Below are 26,391 nucleotides of genomic sequence, written 5' to 3' on the forward strand. Positions count from 1 at the left end.
AATAACGAGCAAAGGTCCTCCATTAATCCAAGGGTTAATTGTCATAAAATCCCCAAATCTAAACTAAACTTTACGTTCAGTCCCCGCTTTATAGAAAGATAGTTTCCACTCCCTGACCTATAAGTTTCTTTTGTTTTAACTCCCTAAACACCAATAAAGTCAGAACTACCCTTCCCAACACACAATATTTACGTGAATACATCATCTTCTTCAATTAAATAATATTTTAATTCCTGCAACTATAGATTCCTCATCTATTGCCGTCAAATATATCATCTTCCATAATTTATTTTTATTAATTCTCATTTCCCCTACATTTTTTATAATAGGCTGGCTTTCAAATTTTTCATAGTTCGATTTATTTTTTTTTACTAAATTAAATGATAATGATATTTTTGGCCATTGTTCTTAAATTTACGGAAGAAAAAATTTTATTTGTCTTTCCAAATATTCCAATGAGTCATTAATTCGATCATCCTCATTTGTTGCTTCAAAATGAATCTTGAACTTGTTAAACTAAATGGTTTTTTCAAAAATTAATTTTTCAGTGATATTTTTTATTTTTTGAAAATGGGTTTCAATTTATTTACCAAAAGCCGGTTTCTTCAATCTAGCTCTTTGTTTTATCTTTATCGATTTATTTTCCTTCATTTTGTATTTTCATTTTCTTGTTGTTTCCAGCTTTTATAGTACTTATTAGTTATAATTTCAATGGTTGAAATTTATTATATCATTAGTTCTTTTGAAGTTGTGATTGTTTATTTGATTTTATTTTTCATATATACGGATATACCTGGAAAAAGGGTGGTTCATAATCATTGTTATTTTCATTATAATTAGTGTTGGTTTTTCGGTATATCGTACTAAAAATATCCGTATGAAAAAATTCATACAGGTATCGATATCAAAATTTCAAAATTTTGGTATGAAAAAATTCATATTGATACTGTAAGGCGTATAGATACCGAAAAAATTTCGATATACCGAAAAAATATCTGTATATAAAAAAAATCAGTACAATATCAGTGTAATTTGGTATTTTGGTACGGTATATCAACCGTAATTATAACCTGATTCCTTCTTAAATAAATATATTTGAATAAATCATGAATTGATTGTAATCTAAGGTTGTAGAAGTTTTTTTGACATACACACGGAACAAGTTGGTGAAATATTTATAGTGAAAAATTAGAGAAATTCGAAGGATTTTCGTAATGATTGGTAGAAAATGTGATTATGAGACAAATAATTCAAAATGAGAGTTGTCAGAATCAAGGGAAAAAAAATTTATCATAGCATTTTCATATTAATGAGATGATAGCCAGAGAATCTTGAAAGTTTGAATAAAATTGGGGTTAAAATTTTCCTCTCTCGATCTGATTGCAGCAACAATTTCAGCAAAAAAAATTACTTACATCAGTTGAGACACAAGGATTTTGGTGTTGATGATTATCCAATAAAAAAATTAATTGAATAATGATAAAGCCATAAGATATGCATATCTTATGGGTATATTCCCACAATTATTGCATCTATAATTGCTGATAGTTCGAGTAATAACCATTTAATGTTCTTTAGTAAAATTATTCCACAATCTAGCTAGCATCCCTTGGCTTTTATGTAATTGTGAGTCTGGATGAAGACGATCATGGTCCTCCTCGACTTTTGTACTAAATACTTGAAATCACGTACATAATTAAGTACATGATCAAGTATACAAATGTTATAATATGGTGCACATTAGGTACATTAAAACACATATGTATCAAGTATTAGAAGTCACTCACACGAGATATACTAATGTCAAATTGATAAAAAAAATGAGAAATAAATAATCAATTACTTGAAATCAAGTACAACTTGAAATATATCTAGTAAAAACATGTTAAAATAAGGTACATATTAAGGACAATAAAGTAAATGCATATGTATCAAATATGAGTGCTGTGAATTTTTGCCAAACCCGCGCAAATGAGTATATGTGCACGAGTCTCATATGAATTTTAAGGAATTTTATGCCCAATCCACGTGCACGTGGGGATGCACGTGGTTTTCCTGCACGCTAAAATCAAGTACGTACATGTTCAAATAAATAAGGTACAATAGTGTCAAAATAAGGTACATAACGAGCTGAATTTAGCACATATTTCTCAAATTTGACTTTTTGAGTATTTACACAAAAAGATACAATAATGTCAATTGATAAATAAATAACGAAAGAGCTAAATAAAGTATGTATGTAAAGTTAAAATATGGTACATAAGTTAGTATATATTTTAAGTACACTAAAATTGAAATAGGGGTATGTATAGGAGTCAATCGAGAACATCATTCGATAAATTTGTTTCAACATAAGGTACACACTTTAGTAAAGCATGTACATTACCGTTAAAATAAGGTATATATAAGAGTCAATCAAGTACAATTATATCCAATTTGAGTATTTGGTTAAACGATTGGTTGACATCGAACATGAACTTGATTGGGTAACTATACCATTACAAATACTTATTTTATTATTGAATTAATTATCGAACGTTCACACAAACACTTGGGGTTAAGATTATCAAACATGAGATAATCTTCTTTATAAGTAGTGGATGAATATGAAATGTTTGCATAACATGACTTCATCTAAAGATCACCAATATCCAAACCATAGGGGTGTTTGTGGAGATATGTACGAGATAGACAAACCACAATATAGTTAGTCTAACAATCTTCAATCATGTTAATTCACAAGTATAATCTAGTATTCAACTACTTGTAAGGGTACACATTCAAATAAATATGATACATTAAATTTATAATCAGGTACGTATTAGAGTCAATCGAACATATTATTCATAGATTCAACTAAGGTAATTACCCTTTTATGTAATCACTTAAATTAGTTGTGTAAATGTCATGGTAGAATTGATATTTTTTTATGATTTTCTTACTGTACAGTCTATCTATATATCCATTATATCAAGTACATATCTAAGTAAATAAAGTACAATAGTATTAAAATAAGGTAAATAACAAGGTGAATATAGCACATATTTCTCCAAGTTGAGTATTTACACAAAAAACTACACTAATGTCAATTGATAAGTAAATAATAAAATAGTTAAACAAGGTACATATGTAAGTAAACAAGGTACATCCAAGTACAAATATGGTACATATAGGAGTTAATAGAGCACATTGTTATTGGATTTGAGTATTCGGTGGGAAGATTGTTGTATCTACCAAACGTGAATGTGATTAGTTATTTTAAATATTGATTTATTATTGAGATGTTCACATAAGAACATATATTAAGATTAACAAACATGTGATCAAGTACAATTATATCCAATTTGAGTATTTGGTTAAACGATTGGTTGACATCGAACATGAACTTGATTGGGTACTATATCATTACAAATACTTATTTTATTATTGAATTAATTATCGAACGTTCACACAAACACTTGGGGTTAAGATTATCAAACATGAGATAAACTTCTTTATAAGTAGTGGATGAATATGAAATATTTGCATAACATAACTTCATCTAGAGATCACCAATATCCAAACCATAGGGGTGTTTGTGGAGATATGTACGAGATAGACAAACCACAATATAGTTAGTCTAACAATCTTCAATCATGTTAATTCACAAGTATAATCTAGTATTCAACTACTTGTAAGGGTACACATTCAAATAAATATGGTACATTAAATTTACAATCAGGTACGTATTAGAGTCAATCGAACATATTATCCATAGATTCAACGAAGGTAATTACCCTTTTATGTAATCACTTAAATTAGTTGTGTAAATGTCATGGTAGATTTGACATTTTTTTGTGATTTTCTTACTGTACAGTCTATTTATATATCCATTATATCAAGTACAAATCTAAATAAATAAGGTACAATAGTATTAAAATAAGGTACATAACAAGGTGAATATAGCACATATTTCTCCAAGTTGAGTATTTACACAAAAAACTACACTAATGTCAATTGATAAGTAAATAATAAAATAGTTAAATAAGGTACATATGTAAGTAAAAAAGGTACATCCAAGTACAAATATGGTACATATTGGAGTTAATAGAGCACATTGTTATCGGATTTGAGTATTCGGCGGGAAGATTGTTGTATCCACCAAACGTGAATGTGATTAGTTATTTTAAATATTGATTTATTATTGAGATGTTCACATAAGAACATATATTAAGATTAGCAAACATGTGATCAACTTCGTGGTAAGTTGTTCATGAATGTCTATGAAATGTTTATATGTTATGACTTCAACTAGATATCACAAATATCACAATTCTCAATCATTAGTGGTGTGATGGATATATATATGTTTGAGATACTAGCTAATATCATATAATAACTACTCAGAAAAGTTTTACTTATATAATAATCTAAAGATTTAATTAGTCACTTCAAAATGATACATTTCTAAGTAAATAAGGTACAATAGTATTAAAATAAGGTACATAACGAGGTGAATATAGCACATATTTTTCCAATTTGAGTATTTACATAAAAGCTACATTAATGTCAATTGATAAGCACTACAACAAAAATGGTCATTAACAACAGTTAAAAGACAACGCTTTTTACAAAAAACGTTGTTAAAAAAGAAAACACAACACTTTTATAAAAAAGCGTTGTCTTTATTTTTTTAAATATATAAAAGACAACATTTTATTTGTCATCCACAACGCTTTTTAAAAAGGGTTGTGGATGACCATTTTTTTATTTTTTAAATGTATAAAAGACAAAATTTATTTTGTCATCCACAACCCTTTTTACCCTTTTTAAAAAGGGTTGTGGATAAGCGTTATTTTTAATTTCTTTTACAATGCTTTTTTTAAAATAAAAGCTTGAAAAATAAAGAAATAATTCTAATAGAATATACGAGAGTTATCCGCCACTCTCAAAGAAATCGATTGAACCCTCGATCCCCATCAAATCTCTCACCGTCTTCGCGACATGCACCGGCCTCGTCACATCCCAATCTTCAATTCGTCTTCTGCAGTTTTCAGCAGGCGGCCGAGTGATTCAGGCCACTACAATCAGTGTTCCGACGGCGGCTAATCGCTGGAGTCTCTGCCGCTTCTCTGCTGAGTATCGGTGCCAATTTAGGCATCATTACGAGCTTTCTTCTGAGATTCTCTCTGGAGGAAGCTCGACATCTAAAGATCGACGCACTCTAACATCTTTGCAATGCTTTCCATTTGTTGCTAACTTTCTCGATTCTACCGCCTATCTCTTAGGTATCCCGCTATTATTTGCATTTGATGAGGTGATGCAATTATCTCGATATTGAGTTCCAGAATTTCAATTGTTTTTTTTTTGGTATTGTTTGTTGTGTGTTTATGTTTTTCTTTGGTTCTTATGCTTGTGAATGTATCTAATTTTGGATCGGTGAAGCATTTTTTAGCTTTCTCTGTGCTAGATCGTGTTAGATGACAGAGATCTGCAATTTTGGTTGTGTACGTGTGTTCGTTGAATGAATTGGTGTGTCTGTTGTGTACTTGTGTTGATTGGGCGATAAGAATATCCTTTTGTTCGTGGATCCGTGAATAGTCGGGAGTATATGTTAGTGTGTTACGTAAGAGAGTGTATGTTCAGTGATGTAATGTTGTATCTTAAGCATTTTATTTTTTTTGGAGAAATCAAAGCTTGTGCATGACATGTTCTCCTATGTAATATGTGGTCTTGGATCAAAATAATTTTGTTTGATACTTCAAAGCAGAATTTAAACAAAAAAAAAGTTGATCATGGCTCCAGCTGCAGCAGGGGATTCAATTAAGCCTAGAGGTATCTTTTTTGTTTATTTAGCAACTATATATATGCTACTGCGAGTGTTTGTTGCTTCCATCCCTCAGCTTTCTTGTGGCGTTTCGGCATGCATGTGCTTTTCTGCTTAATCTCGTCGATTAGATATTCCAGTCTCAGTTTTATGTTTCCCTCATTTTCCTTGATTCTTTTGAATATTGCTTTTTCCGTTGAGCCTAATACTCCGCTGAGTCGCTATTTTGCTCCTACGAAAGAAATTTTCGATAGTAAAGAAGTAACATCTCAACTCTAGTTTCGTTGATCTGATCCGACTACTCCAAACACGGGCCTGTTGAACGGCTGAATTGTTTTTGTCAAGAGGGTTCAGAAGTCTTTAATATGTTGCAAAGTCTTGGTTTTCTTCCTGGTTGGTATTATTCTGGTCCAAACAGTCTCAAGCCCTGTTATTCCCAACGTGTTGAAAATGAAGAAGAGTCATTCCTGTTTATAGCCAAAGCCTTATAACCTTACCGGATTTTGTTAACGGGTCACTTGTTTGTATACACAACGGTCGTAAATAAATCCATGTATGCAAATTTTTTCAATTAATGTGATTTCCTATTTTTTTATTCTGATGTTTATATTTATCTTGATCCAAGATACTGTTACTGTTGATTTGGAACAGATATGCAAACAATGATTATGCTTGCTGGACTGGATTTTATACAAGTCGACCTGCATTGAAAAGATATGTTTGTTTGCTGAGTGGTTATTATGCTTGCTGGACTGCAAACAATAATTTTTTTTTGCTCAGGGACAACTCCTAATTATGTGTTACAATGATTTAGTCATGAAACTTGTTATCTTAATTGCTTTATTTAACAATATGCTATAGTTTTTATGTATATATTCGTGAAGTATAAGAACATAATACGAAAACCATGACAAGAGACTGACATGCCATGATATCCAGCTACATTTTGCATGCTGGCAGCAATTTTTTGCATTTTTTTGGATATATTTTTGGCTTAGTGCATTACTAACTTATGTTCTACATGTCTAGGCAGCTAGGCAACTTGAATTTCTGAGGGGAAGAACATCTAGCACCAGTACTGATGTCTAGGCACTATAGATGACTATGCAAAACTACTGGCCATTGGAGTCACTGAGGTGCATTTCTATGATATTTTGCACTATAATCACATCACAACATCTTGCCTTGTGCTTATAAATGGACCTATACTTTAAAATCCTAGGAGTATTATCAAATGGTTTTATATTTGCAGGCAGAAACTGTGGTGAATTCAGCTTTGTCATGTCTGGTTGGTTGTAATTTGGGGAGGCAGTGTGCTGAATCCACGGTGAAACTTAGCCAGGTCAGGTGGCACTTAAACTTTGTGAACTTGTTTGAGTTACCAGTGCAGAAATCGACCTCCTTAAAAATTGTAGAAAACAAATATTAAATAGTGTGAAGCTTATAAATTATTTAAATCAAAATCAAAATTTCTTCTTTAAACCTTGTATTATGTAATATTTTTTTTAAACACAATAACAAACATATATATGGATAGTACTTAGGTTAAATTTCTCAACTGAAACCAATTGGAAATACATGAATGATCCCATGTTAAAATGCGAAAAAACAATTAATATGCTAATGACCAAATATTTGAGTTCAAGGCACTTCAGATATAAACACTACTGGTTATTGTATTGAATTAGGTTAGAAAATATTGGATAAAAATTGTATGTAAAACTAAATTAAAGTGTGATTAATTGGAAAATAACTATATAAATTACCTGGAAAAGGAATATTTATTATTCCACCATGTTATGGAGATAATTTTAAAAATACTTCAGTCCTCTACAGTAAATATTCTTACTTGTATTAATATATGTCAACCTCAATTGTTATTTGATATGCTTTTATATGATTGTATTCATATCAACATCTTCTATTGCTCTTCCTACAGTGTCAGCTGCTTTATATGATTCTTGTTTTCTTGATATGGGTTTAGCTCTTTCTCTGTTTAACTTTGATTTGAATTTGGGAGTCCATGATCTAACTGACTGATGTTTGGTATAGATCACGATTGTCGTTGTTGCGGTTCTTGGAGGGCTTCCATTGGCAGTAACCTTGACGTAAGTGTGCCATTAAGTTGTCTGTTATCAGCCACCTACCATTTTCCCATCTCCAATCTTGTTATTCATGAGCTTGATTTCTCTTTAATTTTCTACAGTCTAGTGTACTCAATGAAGAAAATGATGGCTGACAAGGCCTTGGTATGTCATTAATTATGGTTCTCTGTCTGACTTTGTTCAGTGTTGATATTGTATTCTTCAAGAAATTGCTGATACAAATTGTTCTACAGGTGCGTAGGATTTCAGCTTGTGAAACTAGGGGATCAGCAACTACCAATTGCAGTGATAAGACAGGAACTTTGACATGGCCGAGATGAACATGAAGAGTTCGATTATTTGTTATATTTGAATGATTTTTGTTATATTTGAATGATTTATAATATTAAAATATTGTATATTAGATTTAATTTTTAAAAATTTTGAATATTGAGTGATAATATTGAAAATTTGTGAATTAATTTTTTTTTTGTTTTTTATTTGAGAAAAGACAACGCTTTTTAAACGTTGTCGTAGGTGGAAAAAGCGTTGTCGTTACTAAAAAAGACAACGCTTTTTCAAATATCACAACGTTTTTTATGCGTTGTCTTTGCTCAAAACGACAACGCTTTTTAAGCGTTGTCTTTGACCGTGGCCTTTTATAATATTGGCTACGACAACGCTTTTTTGTGACAAAGACAACGTGAAAAAAGCGTTGTCGTTTTTAGATACGACAACGCTTAAGAAAGCGTTGTCTTTGAGCGTGGTCTTTTACAACACTGGCTACGACAACGCTTTTTCGGGGACATTAACAACGCGGAAAAAGCGTTGTCTTTGGCCGTTTTTCTTGTAGTGAAGTAAATAATAAAATTGGAGAACAAGATACATATGTAAGTAAACCAGGTACATCCAAGTACAAATATAGTACATATAAGAGTTAATAGAGCACATTGTTATCCAATTTGATTATTCGGTGGGAAGATTGTTGTAACCACCGTACGTGAATGTTATTAGTTATTTTAAATATTGATTTATTATTGAGATGTTCACATAAGAACATATATTAAGATTAGCAAACATGTGATCAACTTCGTGGTAAGTTGTTTATGAATGTCTATGAAATGTTTATATGTTATGACTTCAACTAGATATCACAAATATCCCAATTCTCAATCATTAGTGGTGTGATGGATATATATATGTTTGAGATACTAGCTAATATCATATAATAACTACTCAGAAAAGTTTCACTTATATAATAATCTAAAGATTTAATTACTCACTTCAAGATGATACATTTCTAAGTAAATAAGGTACAATAGTATTAAAATAAGGTACATAATGAGGTGAATATAGCACATATTTTTCCAATTTGAGTATTTACATAAAAGCTACACTAATGTCAATTGATAAGTAAATAATAAAATTGGAGAACAATGTACATATGTAAGTAAACCAGGTACATCCAAGTACAAATATAGTACATATAAGAGTTAATAGAGCACATTGTTATCCAATTTGATTATTCGGTGGGAAGATTGTTGTAACCACCGTACGTGAATGTTATTAGTTATTTTAAATATTAAATTATTAATGAGATTTTCACACAAGAACATATATTAATATTAGCAAACATGTGATTAACTTCTTGGTAAGTGGTTCATGAATATCTATGAAAATGATTATATACTATGACTTTAACTAGAGATCACCAATATCTCAATTCCCAATCATTAATGGTGCGTGTATATATATATATATACACGTGTGTGTGTGTGTGTGTATGTTTTAGATACTAAATCCATATAATAACTACTCAATTAAAAAGTTTCATTGATATCAATTGTCAAGTATAATCTAAAGAGATTTAATTACTCACTTCAAGATGGTACATTTTCAAGTAAATAAGGTACAATAGTATAAAAATAAGATACATAACGCGGTGAATATAACACATATTTCTCCAATTTGAGTATTTACACAAAAAACTACACTAATGTCAATTGATAAGTAAATAATAAAATAGTTTAAGGTAAATATGTAAGTAAACTAAGTACATCCAAGTACAAATATGGTACATATAGGATTTAATAGAGCACATTGTTTTTTAAAGATACAAATAATAGTAAAAAGTTATTTTTTTTAAGTTTTATGCATTAATTAGAAAAAATAGTTCAAAAGAAGAGCACGTTGTTCTACGAATATTATATGCTTGATTGCATGCATTTTGTACCTCATTAACTACTATTTATACCTAATTCATATTATTTTGTACCTGAAATGAGAAATTTAGTTCCAGTAATTAAGGTGGGAAGATTGTGATCTCCATCAAACGTGAATGTGATTAGTTTATAAATAAAGTTGTAGTTTCGGTACATTAAAGTTAAAATATGACGCATAATTTCGTATTTTCAGTACACTAAAATTGAAATAGGGTACGTATATGAATTAATCGAGAACATCATCCGATAAATTTGTTCCAACATAAGTTACAAACTTAAGTAAATCATGTACATTACCGTAACAATAAGGTATATATAAGAGTCAATCAAGCACAATTAGATCCAATTTAAGTATTCGTTTGAACAATTGTGGTTGACATCAAACATGAACTTGATTGGGTACACAACACCATTACAAATACTTATTTTATTATTGAATTACTTATCGAACGTTCACACAAACATTTGGGGTTAAAATTATCAAACATGAGATAAATTTTTTTGTACTTAAGGGTACAAATTCACAAGTATAATCTAGTAAACAACTACTTGTTACTTAAGGGTACAAATTTAAGTAAATCTGGTACATTCAATTTATAATCAGATACGCATAGGAGTCAATTGACCGCTAAATTAGTAGCAACATAAGGTACATAATTTAGTAAATCTGGTACATTAAAGATAAAATAAGTTGAATAATTTAATAGTTACAGTACATTAAAAATTTAAATAGGGTACTTATTGGAAACAATCAAGCACACGCCTTTTAAGTTTTTGAGCACATTAACATATCTTCTTGAGCACATTAATATAGTCTTTAGAAAGAGACACAAATAAGCAATTTCTTGTACACAATTTTTGAAATTGCGTATAAAAATAATTAAATTCGGTATAATGGGAATTTCAATTAGGTATTTTATCAATGTGTTAAAGGGATCCATAAACCAACCATTTAGGATATTAATTTTATTATTCAACACAACCATTTAGGATATTAATTTAAGTCGAGTTTCAAAATCTAGCATCAAGCACAACTACATAAGGATCAACATATAAAATAAAAAAAATACAATCTCACGTTCGCTTCTTTAAAAAAATGAGAGAATAAATTTAAAATTATTTAATATATGTTTACAATCAGTGATCTCTGTAAAAAGGCAATGACTACAAAACATATTCTTCAGGTGTGTTTTCGTGTTCTCCAATGTTGATCTGCTTTCATGACAAACAGTATCACTAGTACTATGATGGACAACAAAATTGTCTCCACTATCAGAAACAAGGGATCCTCATAACTGTAAATATAACCATTGATCATTAAAAATTAGATGATATATTGGTGAATTTGAGCAGTGATAAATCGATCTCTTGGCAAATTAATCTTCAGTCAAACATGCTATCAATCCATCGGCTCGGTGATGGACTAATTCAACTTTTATGATTAAACTTTAGACTTGAGTCAAAGGTATGCTCGCATGTAGAAAAAATTCAAACTTTAAACGAGCTTTCCAAAACACCAGAAGCAAAGGAACATGGACGAACTAGTGGTTCATAAATACACAGAGCTCTATCACGAGCTAGTGTTACATGCAAATTGCAATTAAAGAAAAAAATTATATAATATCAGAAAATGTGTTCCATTAGCTTTCACGAACTCCAAGCCAAAATTGATAATTAAAGATAACAAAGAACGAAACAAGCGAGTTTAGCACAAAAATAATCATAATAAAAAATCTCATATTAAATTACACTTAATAAAGATATTCAAATATGAAAAACTGAGATAAAAGTAAGCTTAAGTATTCCATCCTCACTAGATATTGCATGTTATTTTTCTGTTTTTGCGGCCATTATCTCATCTTCACATGAAAGGTTGAGTTACGTACTCTTCTTTAATTTGTCAACATAACTCTTGTTTTTCCTCATCTTGAATTTGAATGTCGATAGATGCGCTTAATGGATTTTTTAATTTTCAAGTTTGGAGACAAATCTTTTCTGTAGCACAAGAAAGAAATTATCAATGGGAGATAGCACCATTTTACGGTGCGAAGCAAATGCCATCGAAAGAATGTATTTTTCGTAGTGGGTTTTCTCATAAATGGAAAAGTACAATAGAGGAGATCGCAGCTTTAATGCAAAGGGAAGAAAGATGAAGATTTCATGTGCATTTCATGTATTGTTAAGGGTAAATATGTAAATGTATGTCCTTGGGGACTGACCTATAACGAAACTTTAAATCAAGGAGTTTAAACAAAACTCCACTCACAGAGGGATTGATCTAGAACTTGTGTTTGTATTTGGGGATTTTATGACAATTTACCCTTAATCCAAACCTCAGTTACGTTGGTGATTTGCTGTCGTTGAAATTTCTACTCTTAACTTTCAAATGCATGGAATCACATTTAATTTAGGAATCCAATGCATGGGATTAATTGAGTATATATATATATATATTATATTTATTAGACATGCACACATGGTAGGAATCCTATGTTGAAGAAGATTCCATACCCAATTATGCGCACACAATCGAATAAATATCTAATACAGTCTAATAGTTTTTACAAAAAGTTATTGCATGGGTTACAGGCCCATGGGGCGAAAAGCCCGACCCGGATCCGACTGTCTTTTGTCCTGCCCTTACTGACCGTGATGGTTTTGGCGGGAAAGTGGGGTTTGGTGCCAAGGAAAGGAGGAAAAGATTCGAGTGTAGCCCGTGAAAAGCGGTGATTGGTCACTGTGCTCAATGCCCAATTGCGACCGTTGGATTTAGCAGAGCACAATCATTTGTCCCAATCGGAAAATTGCGAATCGCTCCCAAAACATTACTCCACGTGTCTCTCTTCTTGCCGCATTATTTCTGGGAAAATTCTTGTGATTTTCCTCGTCTCTTTTATTTACATTTACAGTACCCGTGATTTTTTTTTTTCCTCACGTATAAAAAAATTATTAACAAATTAATAAATTTTTATCTTTATTAACGATTTATTTAATAGAATAATTACGTTTTTGACATAATATTTAATATATCTCTTATAATTTAATAAAGCAAAAAAAGATGACACAACAAACAAATACAGATTTTGCTACAGTTTTTTGGGTATTTTTATGTGATTTACCAAATAAATATTTCATATCAACAATAAAAAATAATAACTCATGTTAGTTATTGTGTAAATTTGAAGGCCCTTCCAACAATGTTTTCAAAATCGGACCGAATAGATCGGTTCGACCAGTTCGACTGTGAATCGGTCACTTGTCCGATCCGAAATACCCCTAAAAACCGTTTAACGGTTCAAACACTCAGAGCCGGTCAAAACCGATCGAACAGGCCAAGAACTAGTCGGAAAACCGGTCGAACCGATTTTTCGAAATTTTTTTATTTTGTTTTAAAAATTGATATTTAAAAATTTTTAAATCTTAATTTAATATTTTATTATATATATACATGATTATTTGGCATTTGTATTTCGTTAAAAATATTATTTTAGTATTATTATAGTTTTTAATTAATTTATTTATTTTTTAAAAAATATATATAACTATAATTAATATTTTGAATATATTTATATAGTTATTTATTTTTTAAAATTATGATAAAATATATTTTTTTTCTATTTATATACATCTTTTAAATTTTAAAATTTAAAAGATATTATTAATTATATTACATTATATAAACGATTTTTCGGTCTGACCGTCCGATTAAAATGGTCGGACCGATTGTACCGTTTTTTAAAAGTAGACCGATTCGATCACGGATTCAATTAAAAAAACAGTACCTTCCAACTCCAATACACTAACACATGTTCTCTCACAATCTTTCAAAACTGATGATTCATTTTTGTACATGCATTTTAGTAAATGATTAGAAACCCAATTCTTTAAAGTCATAAGAACAACTGACATGCACAATTTATTATATTACACACGCAACACGTGTGCGTGATCACTAGTTTATTCAATTGGTAAATTTTTTTGATAAGATTATACTTATATGGAAACCTATGTATTTTTAAGATGCATAAAAAATGACATATATATTTGATACCATCTCGAGGAGATTAGTTCATCTCATCGATAACCCTTATCCAAATGTCCAGACCGGCACATGTACCTTGCCATTATTCCCAGGTCGACTAGATGGAAGGTCGGTAGCTCGACATATTTGACAGGTTGGATATGGTCTAAGCTCGGCTAAGACACCAGGTCAGCCAAGCGATATCAGATCACCTCAAAGATTCGACATTCCGTCTCTAAGGAAGATTTATACGAGATCTCAGCCGAGGTTCATGTGATTGCAATCCAAATATTCTCGGATTATAATTAAATAAGGGCGACACCAAATACGAAGGTTTCTCTTATAAATATCAGGTTCAATTTTTTTATTAAAGAATTCGAACATCATCGAATGCATACACATCACTCACTATAATCTGTTATCCTAACATCTGACTCGAGCGTCAAAGGCGATATGCTGGAAGCACCTTCTGGTCCCTCCTAACATTCTTGTTGTTGTTTGCAGGCTCTTGCAAGGTCGGATTAGATCTTTTAGCTCGGCCAAGGAATCACGTTTCTCAGCATTATCAATATTACTGTCTCGGAGCACGAGTTGCATGCTCGTACAATCATAATTTTATTTTTGTTTTCTAAATATTTGTAATAAAATTATAAAGTAAAAAATTTTGAAAAAAAAGGTATGTAAAAATTTAGAAAAAAAACAAATTAAGGGTATTATTGGCATATTAAAAAAACATCACCAAAAGTTAGTTACTATTCACCCTTCTCCCTTAATTAAAAGTACAGATATAAGAAAAATATAGTACATTTAAAATTATTTAATAGATTTAAGTATAAGCTTCATTGTGCAAGAAGATGTTATAGTAGATAATACGAGTAGACTGTATCAACAATAAGCATCTCAGGTAGCTAACACCTTATGGTTTAAGGTGCTTGTACGTTAAATAAGTTAGAAAATAAGAACGAGGATGAAGAAATGTGATTTCATTCCTTGAATATTGATGATGAATAGTATCAACTTAAATACCCTATTACAACGCATGATCTTGAGATACTTGGAGAAGATCTAGTGATTCAGTTACAACAAATCTAACAACTTTAAATAAAACAAATAAAATGATAATTATTTAGAAGATTCTAGTAATTGGGCTGCACAACTATTTGGGCTTTGCTCCATGGGTTAACAGATTGGGCTTGAGGTCTTTAACTGTCCCCCTCAAGCTCAGCAGGGGATGAGAATGCACTCTGAGCTTGGATCGTAATCTGATGAAGGCAGCAGCAGAAAGAGGTTTTGTAAGCACATCAGCAGTCTGATCATAGGACGGAACATGACGAACAGAAACAATGTTGGATTGAATCTTTTTGCGAACAAAGTGAAGATCCAGTTCTAAATGCTTTGTGCGAGCATGTAGAACAGGATTAGCGCTTAAGGCAATCGTGCTACTATTGTCACACCACAGCAATGGGATTCCATCCGAGGAGATCTGAAGCTCAGTAAATAAAGACCGAATCCATACTGCGATACTCAGCTTCGGTGCTAGAGCAGGAGACCACAGATTGTTTCTTAGAACTCCATGATATGGGTGAATGGACAAGAAACCAACAAAACCCAGAAATAGATCGACGATCATCTGGATCACTTCCCCAATCGGCATCACAATATCCAGATAAACGAAGATCACCTGAAGCACCAAGTTGAATACCAAAGTCAAGAGTACCATGTAGGTAACGCAAGATGCGTTTGACAGCTTTCCAGTGAGAATGTAGAGGCGTTTGCATAAACTGACAGACCTTGTTGACACTATATGCAATATCGGGCCTGGTGATGGTTAAGTACTGAAGTGCACCAATGGTACTGCAATAAAGAGTGACATCGTCAAAAGGATCAACATCATGTGAAGAAAGCTTGACTCCAGTAGACATTGGTGTAGGCAGTGGCTTGGCATGTTCCATTTTTGTGCGAAGCAGGAGATCTCGAGTATACTTTGTTTGAGCGAGAAACAAAGACTTGTCTGCTGAACGATGTACTTCGATTCCAAGGAAGTAAGAAACATCCCCAAGATCTTTAAGAGAAAACATACTGCTGAGTTGTTGAATCAAAGTGTGAATCTGATGATCATTATTGTCTGTGACTAAAATGTCATCCACATAAACAAGTATATAAATGACATAAGTAGCACGAAATTTAACAAATAAGGAGGAGTCAGCTTTAGAGGAAACGAAACCAACAGATTGAAGAGTGACTCGAAGTTTGTCAAACCAAGCTCGCGGGGCTTGTTTAAGCCCATAGATGGCTTTATGAAGTTTACAAACAAGAGGCAGATCACCACTTTGAACTTCAAAGCCAGGTGGTTGACGCATATAAACAACTTCATTAAGAGTACCATGCAAGAAAGCATTATTAACATCAATTTGTTTGATGTTCCAGCCCTTTGAAGCGGCAATTGTGAGCACAATTCGAATAGTTGTAGGCTTCACGACAGGGCTAAAAGTTTCAGTGTAGTCCAAGCCTGGAGTTTGTGAATACCCTTTGGCCACTAGACGAGCCTTATAACGAGCAATGGAACCATCAGGATTGGTTTTGAGTTTAAACACCCATTTGCAACCAATAAGTGGTGTATCAGCCGGAGCAGTGACAAGAGACCAAGTATCTTTAGCAAGTAATGCATTAAATTCAGTCTGCATAGCTTGACACCATTGAGGATGAAGCATGGCTTCTTTAACTGTCAAAGGTTCCTGAAAGAGAGGAACATCAGCCATGTAGACCTTTGGTTTGAAAGTCCCTGCCTTGGCCCGAGTAATCATGTGATGAGTGTTCAATGGAGATGGAGCAGTGAGGGTACCAGAGGAAGGAGCATTTTGAGATTGAGGAGAAGGTGAACTAGACAAATCTGAAGGAGAGGAAGAAGGAGGTGGAGTAGGAAAATCAGAGGATGTGGAGGAATGAATAGGACCAGAACCAGAAAGAATAGGAAGAAAAAGATTGGAGGGATGACTTAAGAATGATAAAGGAGATGAAGTGGACTGCCGAGAGAAGGGGAAAGTGGTTTCATCAAATCGAACATGCCTCAAAACATATAATCTCCCATCAGAACTGAGACACTTATAACCCTTGTGGAGGTCACTATAGCCGATAAAAGTGCAAGGAGTGGAGCGAAAGGCTAGTTTATGATGATTGTAGGGTCTAAGACAAGGAAAGCAACGACACCCAAATATTTTAAGCCAAGTATAATTAGGAACCTTGTTGCATAACTGAGTTAAAGGAACAGCCCCACCAAGACTCAAGGAAGGGAGTCGGTTAATGAGATACACGGCTGTAGAGAAAGCATCTTCCCAATACTCGAAAGGCATAGAAGCATGAGCTAGCAAAGATATTCCGGTTTCGACTATATGGCGATGCTTACGTTCAACTACACCATTTTGTTTAGAAGTGTAAGGACATGATAAACGATGAACAATACCAGAGGTTTGAAAATAATTGTGTAAAGGTATAAATTCCCCTCCCCCATCAGTTTGTATGACTTTGATTTTGGAATTAAATTGAAGCTCAACATATTTTTGAAAATTAAAGAAGGCTCGGCTAGCTTCAGATTTAAGTTTATGAAAGTAAATCAAGTGTGACGTGTAAAAGCGTCAACAAAGCTAATGTAAAAACGTGAACCATTACGAGAAGGTGTAGAAGCTGGTCCCCATAAATCAGAATATACTAATTCAAAAGGCACAGAAAACTTAGTGATAGAAGCAGAAAAAGGTAATTGGTGACTCTTGCCAAGTTTACAAGCTGAACAAAATTTCATTGCATCATTCTTTGAAGTAGAGACATTACAATTGAGTAAAACTTGCTTAACAGTAGCTAGAGTGGGATGGCCTAGTCTAAGATGCCATTGATCTAAAGTGGTGGACGAAGCATTTGATGAAAAGGAGGACTGAATGTGCTGACCAGAAGCACTTGTGGGAGAAAAAGTAGACTGGAGACAGGTTGCTGGAGTGGGAGAGGCCGAGACTGGAGAGCCAAGATGAAATTTGTAAAGGCCATCATGCAAAGTCCCGCGGAGAAGTATTGTTCGCGTTGCTAGGTCCTTGACAAGGCAAAAAAGAGGGTGAAACTCAAAGAAAACTTGATTGTCTTGAGCAAATTTACTTACACTAATCAAGTTTTTAGTAATACTTGGAACATGAAGGAGATGTTTCAAGAAAAATGAACGTGAAGAAGTGGGTGCGTGGAACCTAGAATGTCCTATATGGGCTATTGACAAACCTGCACCATTTTCAATATGAACCTTACCACCACCAGAGTATTCGGAGCCAACAGCAAGATTCCCAAATTCATTGGTCACATGATGAGAAGCCCCTGAGTCAGGATACCACCAATCCTCATGCACTGGTTCAGTTCTAGTGGTAGTGAAGGCAGTAGCAGGATAGGAGTGGGATGATCGATTGGAAACCTGTGGGCTGGATCGTGAACTTGTAGTGTTCTTAAGAGAAATTCTTGATCAAACCTATAGTAGCAGATTTCAGCAACATGTCCAGGTACCTTACAGATTTGGCATACTGGCCGACCATTATTTTGATGCCAATATCGCCGACCCCCACGACTGTTTCGTCCTCTGCCTCTACCTCTGTGGGTAGATCCGTGAGACTGAAATGATGAATCTGAGGATTGAGATGAGTTATCTGATTTCTTTTGCTGTGAAAAAGTGGTAGTGTTGACAGTAAGCGATGGGTTGTCTCCGGTGATATTGTAAGCTTCAAGTCTGCCCTCGTGAGCCATGAGAAGAGCTCCTACTTCAGAGAGATTGAGTGCATCTACTCGAGAGGTGACATGAACCACAACAGATTCATATTCATGTCCAACACCACCAAGAACATATAAGATCTGATCCTCTTCAGTAATGGTATGACCACAAGCAGTAAGAATATCAATATATCCTTTCATTTTACCAAGGTAATCCTTCATGCCGAGATTACCTTTCTTCAAGGTTTGGAGTTGCAGTTTGTACTGCATCACTCGCGCCTTAGATCGAGTGGCAAAGAGGCGAGCAACTCGTGACCAGAGTTGTGTTGAGGTTTGACAACCTATCATTTGACTTTGAACTGATTCACTCATAGAAGCCAAAAGAAAAGAGAAGAGGAGTTGATCCTGTCGAACCCAGATAATAAAACCGGGATTGATGGTTTCTGGTGCCCCATTTTCGGAGAGAACTTGAGGTGGTATAGGAGGGTTATCAGAGATGTAGGACTCAAGACCAAGACCTCGAATGGCGGCTAGAACTTGCAAATGCCAAAGAAGGAAATTCTCATCACTGAGTTTTATGGAGGTGATCTGATTAGCAGGATTCACCAGGAGAAAATTTGGATTTATGGTCGTGGAGGGCATTGGGGTAGAAATCCCATAATCAGAGGATGCGTCAGCCATTGAAGCTTTGATACCAAGTTAGAAAATAAGAACGAGGATGAAGAAATGTGATTTCATTCTTTAAATGTTGATGATGAATAGTATCAACTTAAATACCATATTACAACGCATGATCTTGAGACACTTGGAGAAGATTTAGTGATTCAGTTACAACAAATCTAACAACTTTAAATAAAACAAATAAAATGATAATTATTTAGAAGAGTCTAGTAATTGGGCTGCACAACTATTTGGGCTTTGCTCCATGGGTTAACAGATTGGGCTTGAGGTCTTTAACTAAATAGTAGTGTTTGGAACTTTAAAAATAAGTGTTTATGAAATTTTTTTTAAGTAGTGTTTGGAATCATAAAAAAAAAGTGATTCTCAATTAGAGGTGTTTGAAATCCTCTTAGGGAGTGTTTGCTTGTGTGTTTTCCATACCCCACACCCCACACTGACAAAATCTCTCCCCATGTCCCATTTTTCCCCACTTTTTAATTGGTCTAACCTCCTTCCTCATCTTTCATTAAAGATTTTTTTTTTCTGTCAAAATCAAATTTTCCTTTATCAAATTAGAGTTTTTACCAAATTATATATTTACGGACACAAATAACGTGTGCCATGATGAGTTATATGTAATGTTTGCAACCTAAGTGAGTATGGAAATTTTTTTCATATGGAGATTTTTTTCACAAACAATGCATTGCATTGGGTTTCTCAATTTACAATTGGGCTGGGCAAGCGAGACAGATTACAGCGTCATTTACTTCCTTTCGAACGAAGAGTGCGGATTGACTGGAACTCGAGCTGAGCTGAGCTGAAATCGAAGCCCTCGTCGCCGGTGGACTGCGGCGAACTCTATACCGCCGGTTTCTCCGATACCTATGCGGCGTTCGTTGCTTTTGCAATGGCCAATCTTCCGTCCACGCTCCATTTTCAAGCTCCGGTCAAATATCACCGTAACAAATCGTTTCCAGCTATTGTCCCCACAACGAAATTCCAATCATTCGGTTCTGTACATTTTCCCACACTAACTTGTAATTTAGAGCAAATTCCCGGGAGATATTTTGTTTCAAATTCAATTAAGCAAGCTTCGGATTATTGCTGTGGCGATAGGGATGCAGTTAACCACGTTTTGAAGAGATGGGCGGAGATTATTCGGGGAGTTTTTCCCGGTGGAAGATGGTGGAGATTGACTGATAGCGAGCGAGAAATCGGCAGCTCATCGATTGCGGCGAAGCCGATGACTGTCTTGAGTGCTCTAAATCAAATGTGGGCGTTGATAAACGATGAGAAGGTGGTTCTGTACACATCATTTGGCGCTCTAACCATTGCAGCGGTTCGTGTAATCAGTTCAATAAAGTTCTTTACCGTCTGTTTTTGTTATTATTTTACGCGACTGTGCATCTTTGAACGGGCATGATCTTGTAAATTATTTGTGTTCTCATAACTTAGATAACTCATCCAGTGCTGTTCTTTAACATTTGTTTTGCGCACTCGTCTCCTTGTAAACTATTTCACATAGTTGATGCGATCGTTTACACTTATTGGGTATCATTCTTGTCTGATTTGGATTTTCTTATGGTGTATTATAAAAGTCCCTGATGTCATATGTTGAACTATCATCTTCTGCAGCTTTCAGAGATTTCAATGCCCGGAATAATCACAGACTCTGTTTTTTCTGCTGTAAATGGGGAAACCACGATGTTCTACCGGAAGTCTCAGCTTCTGTTTTTGTTGTGTCTAACGTCAGGGATATGCAGGTCACTTAAGATGATTTTAATATAATTATTTTCATAATATTCTTTTAATAAACATGATCATTGTTCAGTTGTTTTTGGACTGCAGTGGCTTGCGAAGTGGATGTTTTGCTATCGCTAATATGATTTTGGTTCATCTAACCTAGCTTTTGTTTTAAGTTTTTACTTTTTCCTGTTTCAACAATGAACATTTGGAGCATTCGAGACTTTCAGCTTTGAGAGTTATATACTTTTGAAATCATAGAATGCCATCCTTTTTTCTTTTTTTGGATGAGAATGCTTGAAACGAACATGAACTCACATAACATCGATCAACTTCCAATGCTGTGGTATCAATTGTTTTTTTCTGAAGTCCTGCAGGTTAAGCGCATGAGGGAAACTTTATTTAGTTCTCTTCTTCTTCAGGTTTGTATTTTATGGAGACTACGCACAATTAGGTCCGGAACTTGATACCGTATGTGCACTTTATTATTTTCTGCATATCATGACGGTGTTACGTTTGATGTAGGATATATCCTTTTTTGACTCAGAAGCAGTTGGGGATCTGACTAGCAGGATTAGTGCAGATTGTCAACGATTGTCTCGTACAATTGGAAATGACATACATTTGATCCTGAGAAATATTCTTCAGGTCACCACTAATCTACTCTTTCTAAATTACTGACCACTTACCTAATTTTGGTCTTCTCTCTTGACTTATATTTTCAGGGTTCAGGTGCTTTGGTCAACTTAATGATTTTGTCGTGGCCCCTAGCATTGTCATCGCTGATCATATGCTTTACTTTATCTGCGATATTTGTTATTTATGGCCAGTAAGTTTTGATATGCTTCTTTGCAATGCTTGATTTCATAGTTCATTCCGTTGATTCTCTGCTAGTCTAAAATATTTTGACTTTACAGCTTGTTATTTGACCTTGATTATAGACCATGGATACCATCAGTATCCTGATTCTCGCAACTATTAAGTTGAACTAGCACCTTGTTTGTTTCCCACTTGTAGCTTTTTGGAGAACTGAAAAATTCTCTCGCTTTTTGTTTTGTTTTGTTTTTGGAAGGTACCAGAAAAAAGCAGCAAAGCTTGCTCAAGATTTGACCTCCTCTGCCAATGATGTACTTCAGAACATTAACTAATATTTCAATACATCTCTTAATCCTCATCATACTTTTCAAACTTTCTTCTCCAAAAAAAATCAGGTTGCGCAAGAAACACTGTCTTCGATCAGAACAATCCGCGCTTATGGAACAGAAACAGAGGAGTGTCGAAGGTCTCACAATGTTATTCAAATCACGTGCTTCATTTGCATAGTTTTCCTGAATATTAAAACAGCAGTGTGCATGCTGAAGCTGGGTAGTTGTAGACTTATTTGCGTAATGCATTTAGCTTTTTAGGTTTGCCCAATGGCTTGACCAGCTGGCATCCATAGGCATGCGAGAAAGTGCTGCTTATGGACTCTGGAACATGAGCTTCATTGTGTTGTATAGAATGACCCAGGTTTGTCTCTATTTGAGAATGATAACAAAAATTTGTACTTAATACTAGAAAATCTGGTATATACATAATATTCTGAAAGCATATTATAGGTTTTTGCAGTCCTTTTAGGAGGAATGTCTATTTTATCCCGCCGTGTCTCTGCTGAGGAACTGACAAAGTATGTATTATATTGTGAGTGGTTGATTTATGCGGCCTGGAGGATACAAGACAATATGTCGTCGTTGCTTCAGTCTGTTGGTGCCTGTGAAAAAGTTTTACAGTTGATGCATCGTTCCCCTAGTAGTCAATTCTTAACAAAAGGTTGGTCACTTTCTTTTTACCTCTTTTTTGTCATGTGCTGTGCTCGTAGTAGATGCCTTTACAGTTTCCGTGTCTGGGAATTCTATAGTAGGTATACTTTCATAAATTAGGCAGATTATTAAAAGATTCCTTGGGATTGTTCTATGACCTCAACTCTTCAATCCTTCAAATTTTAAGGTAGTACAATAAAAGGGAGAACTAAGTATGTTTCTTCGACATTACCTTTTTACATGTCAGACGCATACACTTAAAAGTTCCATCTTTTCCATTCAGTGAACAGGTTCGCGGGCCTTTGAGTTGAGACGGCAAGAATGATTGAATTCCTTTTAATTGATTATTTGTGGCTACTTAATCCATGATTTTGCTGTTTATTCTTTGACAGGAGTAAAATTTCAAGAGCTGACAGGATGCATTGAGTTTGCTAATGTATCTTTTCACTACTCCTCAAGAAACACGGTACCTTCAAAAGGCACAGATTTATGGAAATCTCCTGCTATAATATCCCCTAGCAGTGACAAAATATATTTTAGAATATTTCTAAACTGTTTTCTGGTGTTTGTATTTTACTAGTTTTATAGTACAATTACGGTATACTTCAATCTAACATTTAGCAGAACCAAATGCCTTTCTCGTTTTTTATATGGACAGGTGCCTGTTTTGAGAAGTGTGAATATCTCTATACAATCTAATGAAGTAGTTGCAATTGTAAGAAAATGACATCTTATTCAGTATAGTTTTTCTGGGAATTCAAATACCAATTCAAGCTTTATATTTGAAAGGTTGGTGCCAACGGTAGCGGGAAAAGCACATTGATCAAACTTATGCTTCGCCTCTATGAACCGATCAGTGGGGAGGTGAGCCGAAGTTTTGCTGAGTCAGTCTTTGTTGCGAGGTTGCTTTTAGATTGAAAGATATTTGGTAGAAAGATTTGATTCGAGATATAGCTTGAAATATGGATTCGAATGATAGGTATAGGTGTATTTAAAAAATTCTCAGAATTACTATAATAATGTATTTAATATCATGCATTTGAAATCGACGTCTCGACCCAAATGTAGCCTAAAATTGTTTTTCAATGGGAGGAATGGCGTTAGAATAACATGTTAGGGGTGTGGATTATTTGAAATTCACCAAATCCAGATATCCAAATGAAATGATGAATTTAAGTTATATAAATAAATTTGAAATCTACTTTGCGTTCTTCCATCCTAACGTGCATCAAATTCATTTTCGTAACTTGGATGGCATCGTCTCTTTTATTAGAGCTTAGAGCGAAAGTAAATTTGTTTCCTTCAACTTTCTGACATTTGAGGTTTACCTGAATAAAATGACGGAGAGTTGTACTAATTGAATGAAATGGTCTACATTGTTTTTCTCCAGAATGCTGTGTCTATACAGATTTTGTCTCCAGCAAGTAACGCGGAATTTTTACCTTATCTGATATCCAGATTTATATAAACGGCATTCCTCTTAAAGAGATGGACATCAGGTGTCTGAGAGAAAAAATTGGATTTGTTGGGCAGGTTAGACTCGCAAAAAGCTTGAATTTGGTTTAAACCTTGCTGCACAAAGTAGATAGCTGAAAGTTCATTACGATCAGGAGCCCCAGATTTTCCGTGGCGATGTCAAGTCGAACATAAGCTATGGCTGCTTTAGAAGCATTAGAAGAGAAGAGATAGAGTCTGCTGCAAAGAAAGTATATGCACACGATTTCATTTCTGGTCTTCCCAATGGTTATGATACCATGGTTGATGGTAATTTGCTGAGCGGAGGACAAAAGCAGCGCATTGCAATAGCAAGGGCCATACTCAGAGATCCTGAGATATTGATACTTGATGAAGCCACCAGCTCCCTCGATGCTGAGAGTGATAGTTATATCAAGGTATAAGAACTTTGCTTCAAATTCTATCTTAAAGGAGTTTATGTTGTCATCAATCAATCTTTAGTACATTGACATGCTTGTAAATCCATACGTACACTCGACAGGAGGTTCTTCATTCTTTGAAAAAGGATTCGAAGAAACGGACTATCATTATAATTGCACACAGGTTAGCTTTTCTCACAGCACCCACACCCCTTTTTGCGTTTGTAAGCAATTCTGACCCCGTTTCCACAGGTTTTCTGTCAAAGTAGCTGATAGAATCCTGGTTATGGACAATGGACAAATTGTTGAGGTAAAATGCTTAATTTGTTCAACCATCCAGTAAATATGGAGCCTGAACCAAGTAGAACTTCCATTATCTTTCTTGGGAAATAAGTCTTCATATTCTATTACAGAGCAGGTCTGCAGATCTTTTGTGAGACTGTCTCCGGTTTTTTTTTTTAATAACTAAATATGATTCTTCTATTATTTTTAGAACTCTTTCATCACTGAATAAAAGATTTTTTCCTTTTTTTTCCAAGATGCATATCCTAAGTCAACTCGATGATTCCACAAATTGAATTTAAATAAAATCTTTAAAGTCCTCTCCAATTTATATCTTTAAAGCTGATCATTTGAACTACTAATTCGCGCAGATTGGCAATCACATGGAGCTGATGAATAGAAATGGACGATATGCAAGATTATTCAAATCACATACAGATTCCTCCCCATCTTTGCTCCACCATAAAGAGAATGGCTTTGCCGACTAAAATCGATAGCCTGCTCCATTTAAGGTCTGTAAATCAAGGTAGGTGTTCTATTTCCTATACAATCAATCACTCTCAAGTTCCTGCACTTAATCATCCCCAGTAGCTAGGAAATAGGAATTAAGTAAAAAGGACTCCACTTTACCGTCTCACTATGTAACCATCCTTTCATTAATTTGCATTAAAATATACAGGGCGAGAGTCTTGCTATGTACATGATGGAAAAGAAAAGAATGCCCACTTATTTAGTTGTTTTAAATTACTGTAGGCGAAAGGGAGGGAACCTTTTTCTTATAGTAACTCGAGCTGGGTAGTGTCGAAATCGGCGGGCTGTGGAACTTGTTGATGTGGAAGCCCTTTAACTTTAACATCATCCTTGGCATCATTACCTTGTCCACCATTCTTGCTGTTGCGCCTGTGCTCATCAATTTCATCTCTCACTTCTTTTTTGCCTCCCTTCTTCTCTGTTTCCACCTCTTTACCATTTTCTTCTCGTTTTTCCATGTCCATTCCTTGCTAAGTTTCGTCGATTTTGCAATTATTTTGATGCTTAATCTTGTGCCTGTGTGTTTATATCTATAAATCAATTCAAGATTGTTAGTGAAAGAACACGTTGCATGGATATTCAGATGTTTTGGTTGATGCCACGTGCCCTTGTCCCTCTAGTCTAGAAGCTGCTGC

General features: G+C 34.1%; 1 protein-coding gene across 1 annotated transcript; it reads left to right on the forward strand.

Annotated features, from left to right (window-relative positions):
• The first annotated feature begins 20,217 nt into the window (after positions 1–20,217).
• On the forward strand, positions 20,218–26,116 carry LOC140894676 (ABC transporter B family member 26, chloroplastic-like). The gene is made up of 19 exons (XM_073303244.1): positions 20,218–20,866; positions 21,163–21,290; positions 21,376–21,418; positions 21,648–21,692; positions 21,796–21,918; positions 21,996–22,099; positions 22,343–22,397; positions 22,482–22,552; positions 22,677–22,779; positions 22,869–23,079; positions 23,462–23,535; positions 23,728–23,784; positions 23,859–23,933; positions 24,528–24,602; positions 24,680–24,961; positions 25,066–25,127; positions 25,196–25,253; positions 25,597–25,751; positions 25,979–26,116. Exons 1-18 carry the CDS (start codon positions 20,435–20,437, stop codon positions 25,711–25,713), a joined length of 2,115 nt encoding a protein of 704 aa, XP_073159345.1. The 5' UTR covers positions 20,218–20,434; the 3' UTR covers positions 25,714–25,751; positions 25,979–26,116.
• The last annotated feature ends 275 nt before the right edge of the window (positions 26,117–26,391 follow it).

The sequence above is a fragment of the Henckelia pumila genome, chromosome 4, assembly GCF_033568475.1.
Source record: "Henckelia pumila isolate YLH828 chromosome 4, ASM3356847v2, whole genome shotgun sequence".
Lineage (NCBI taxonomy): Eukaryota > Viridiplantae > Streptophyta > Magnoliopsida > Lamiales > Gesneriaceae > Henckelia > Henckelia pumila.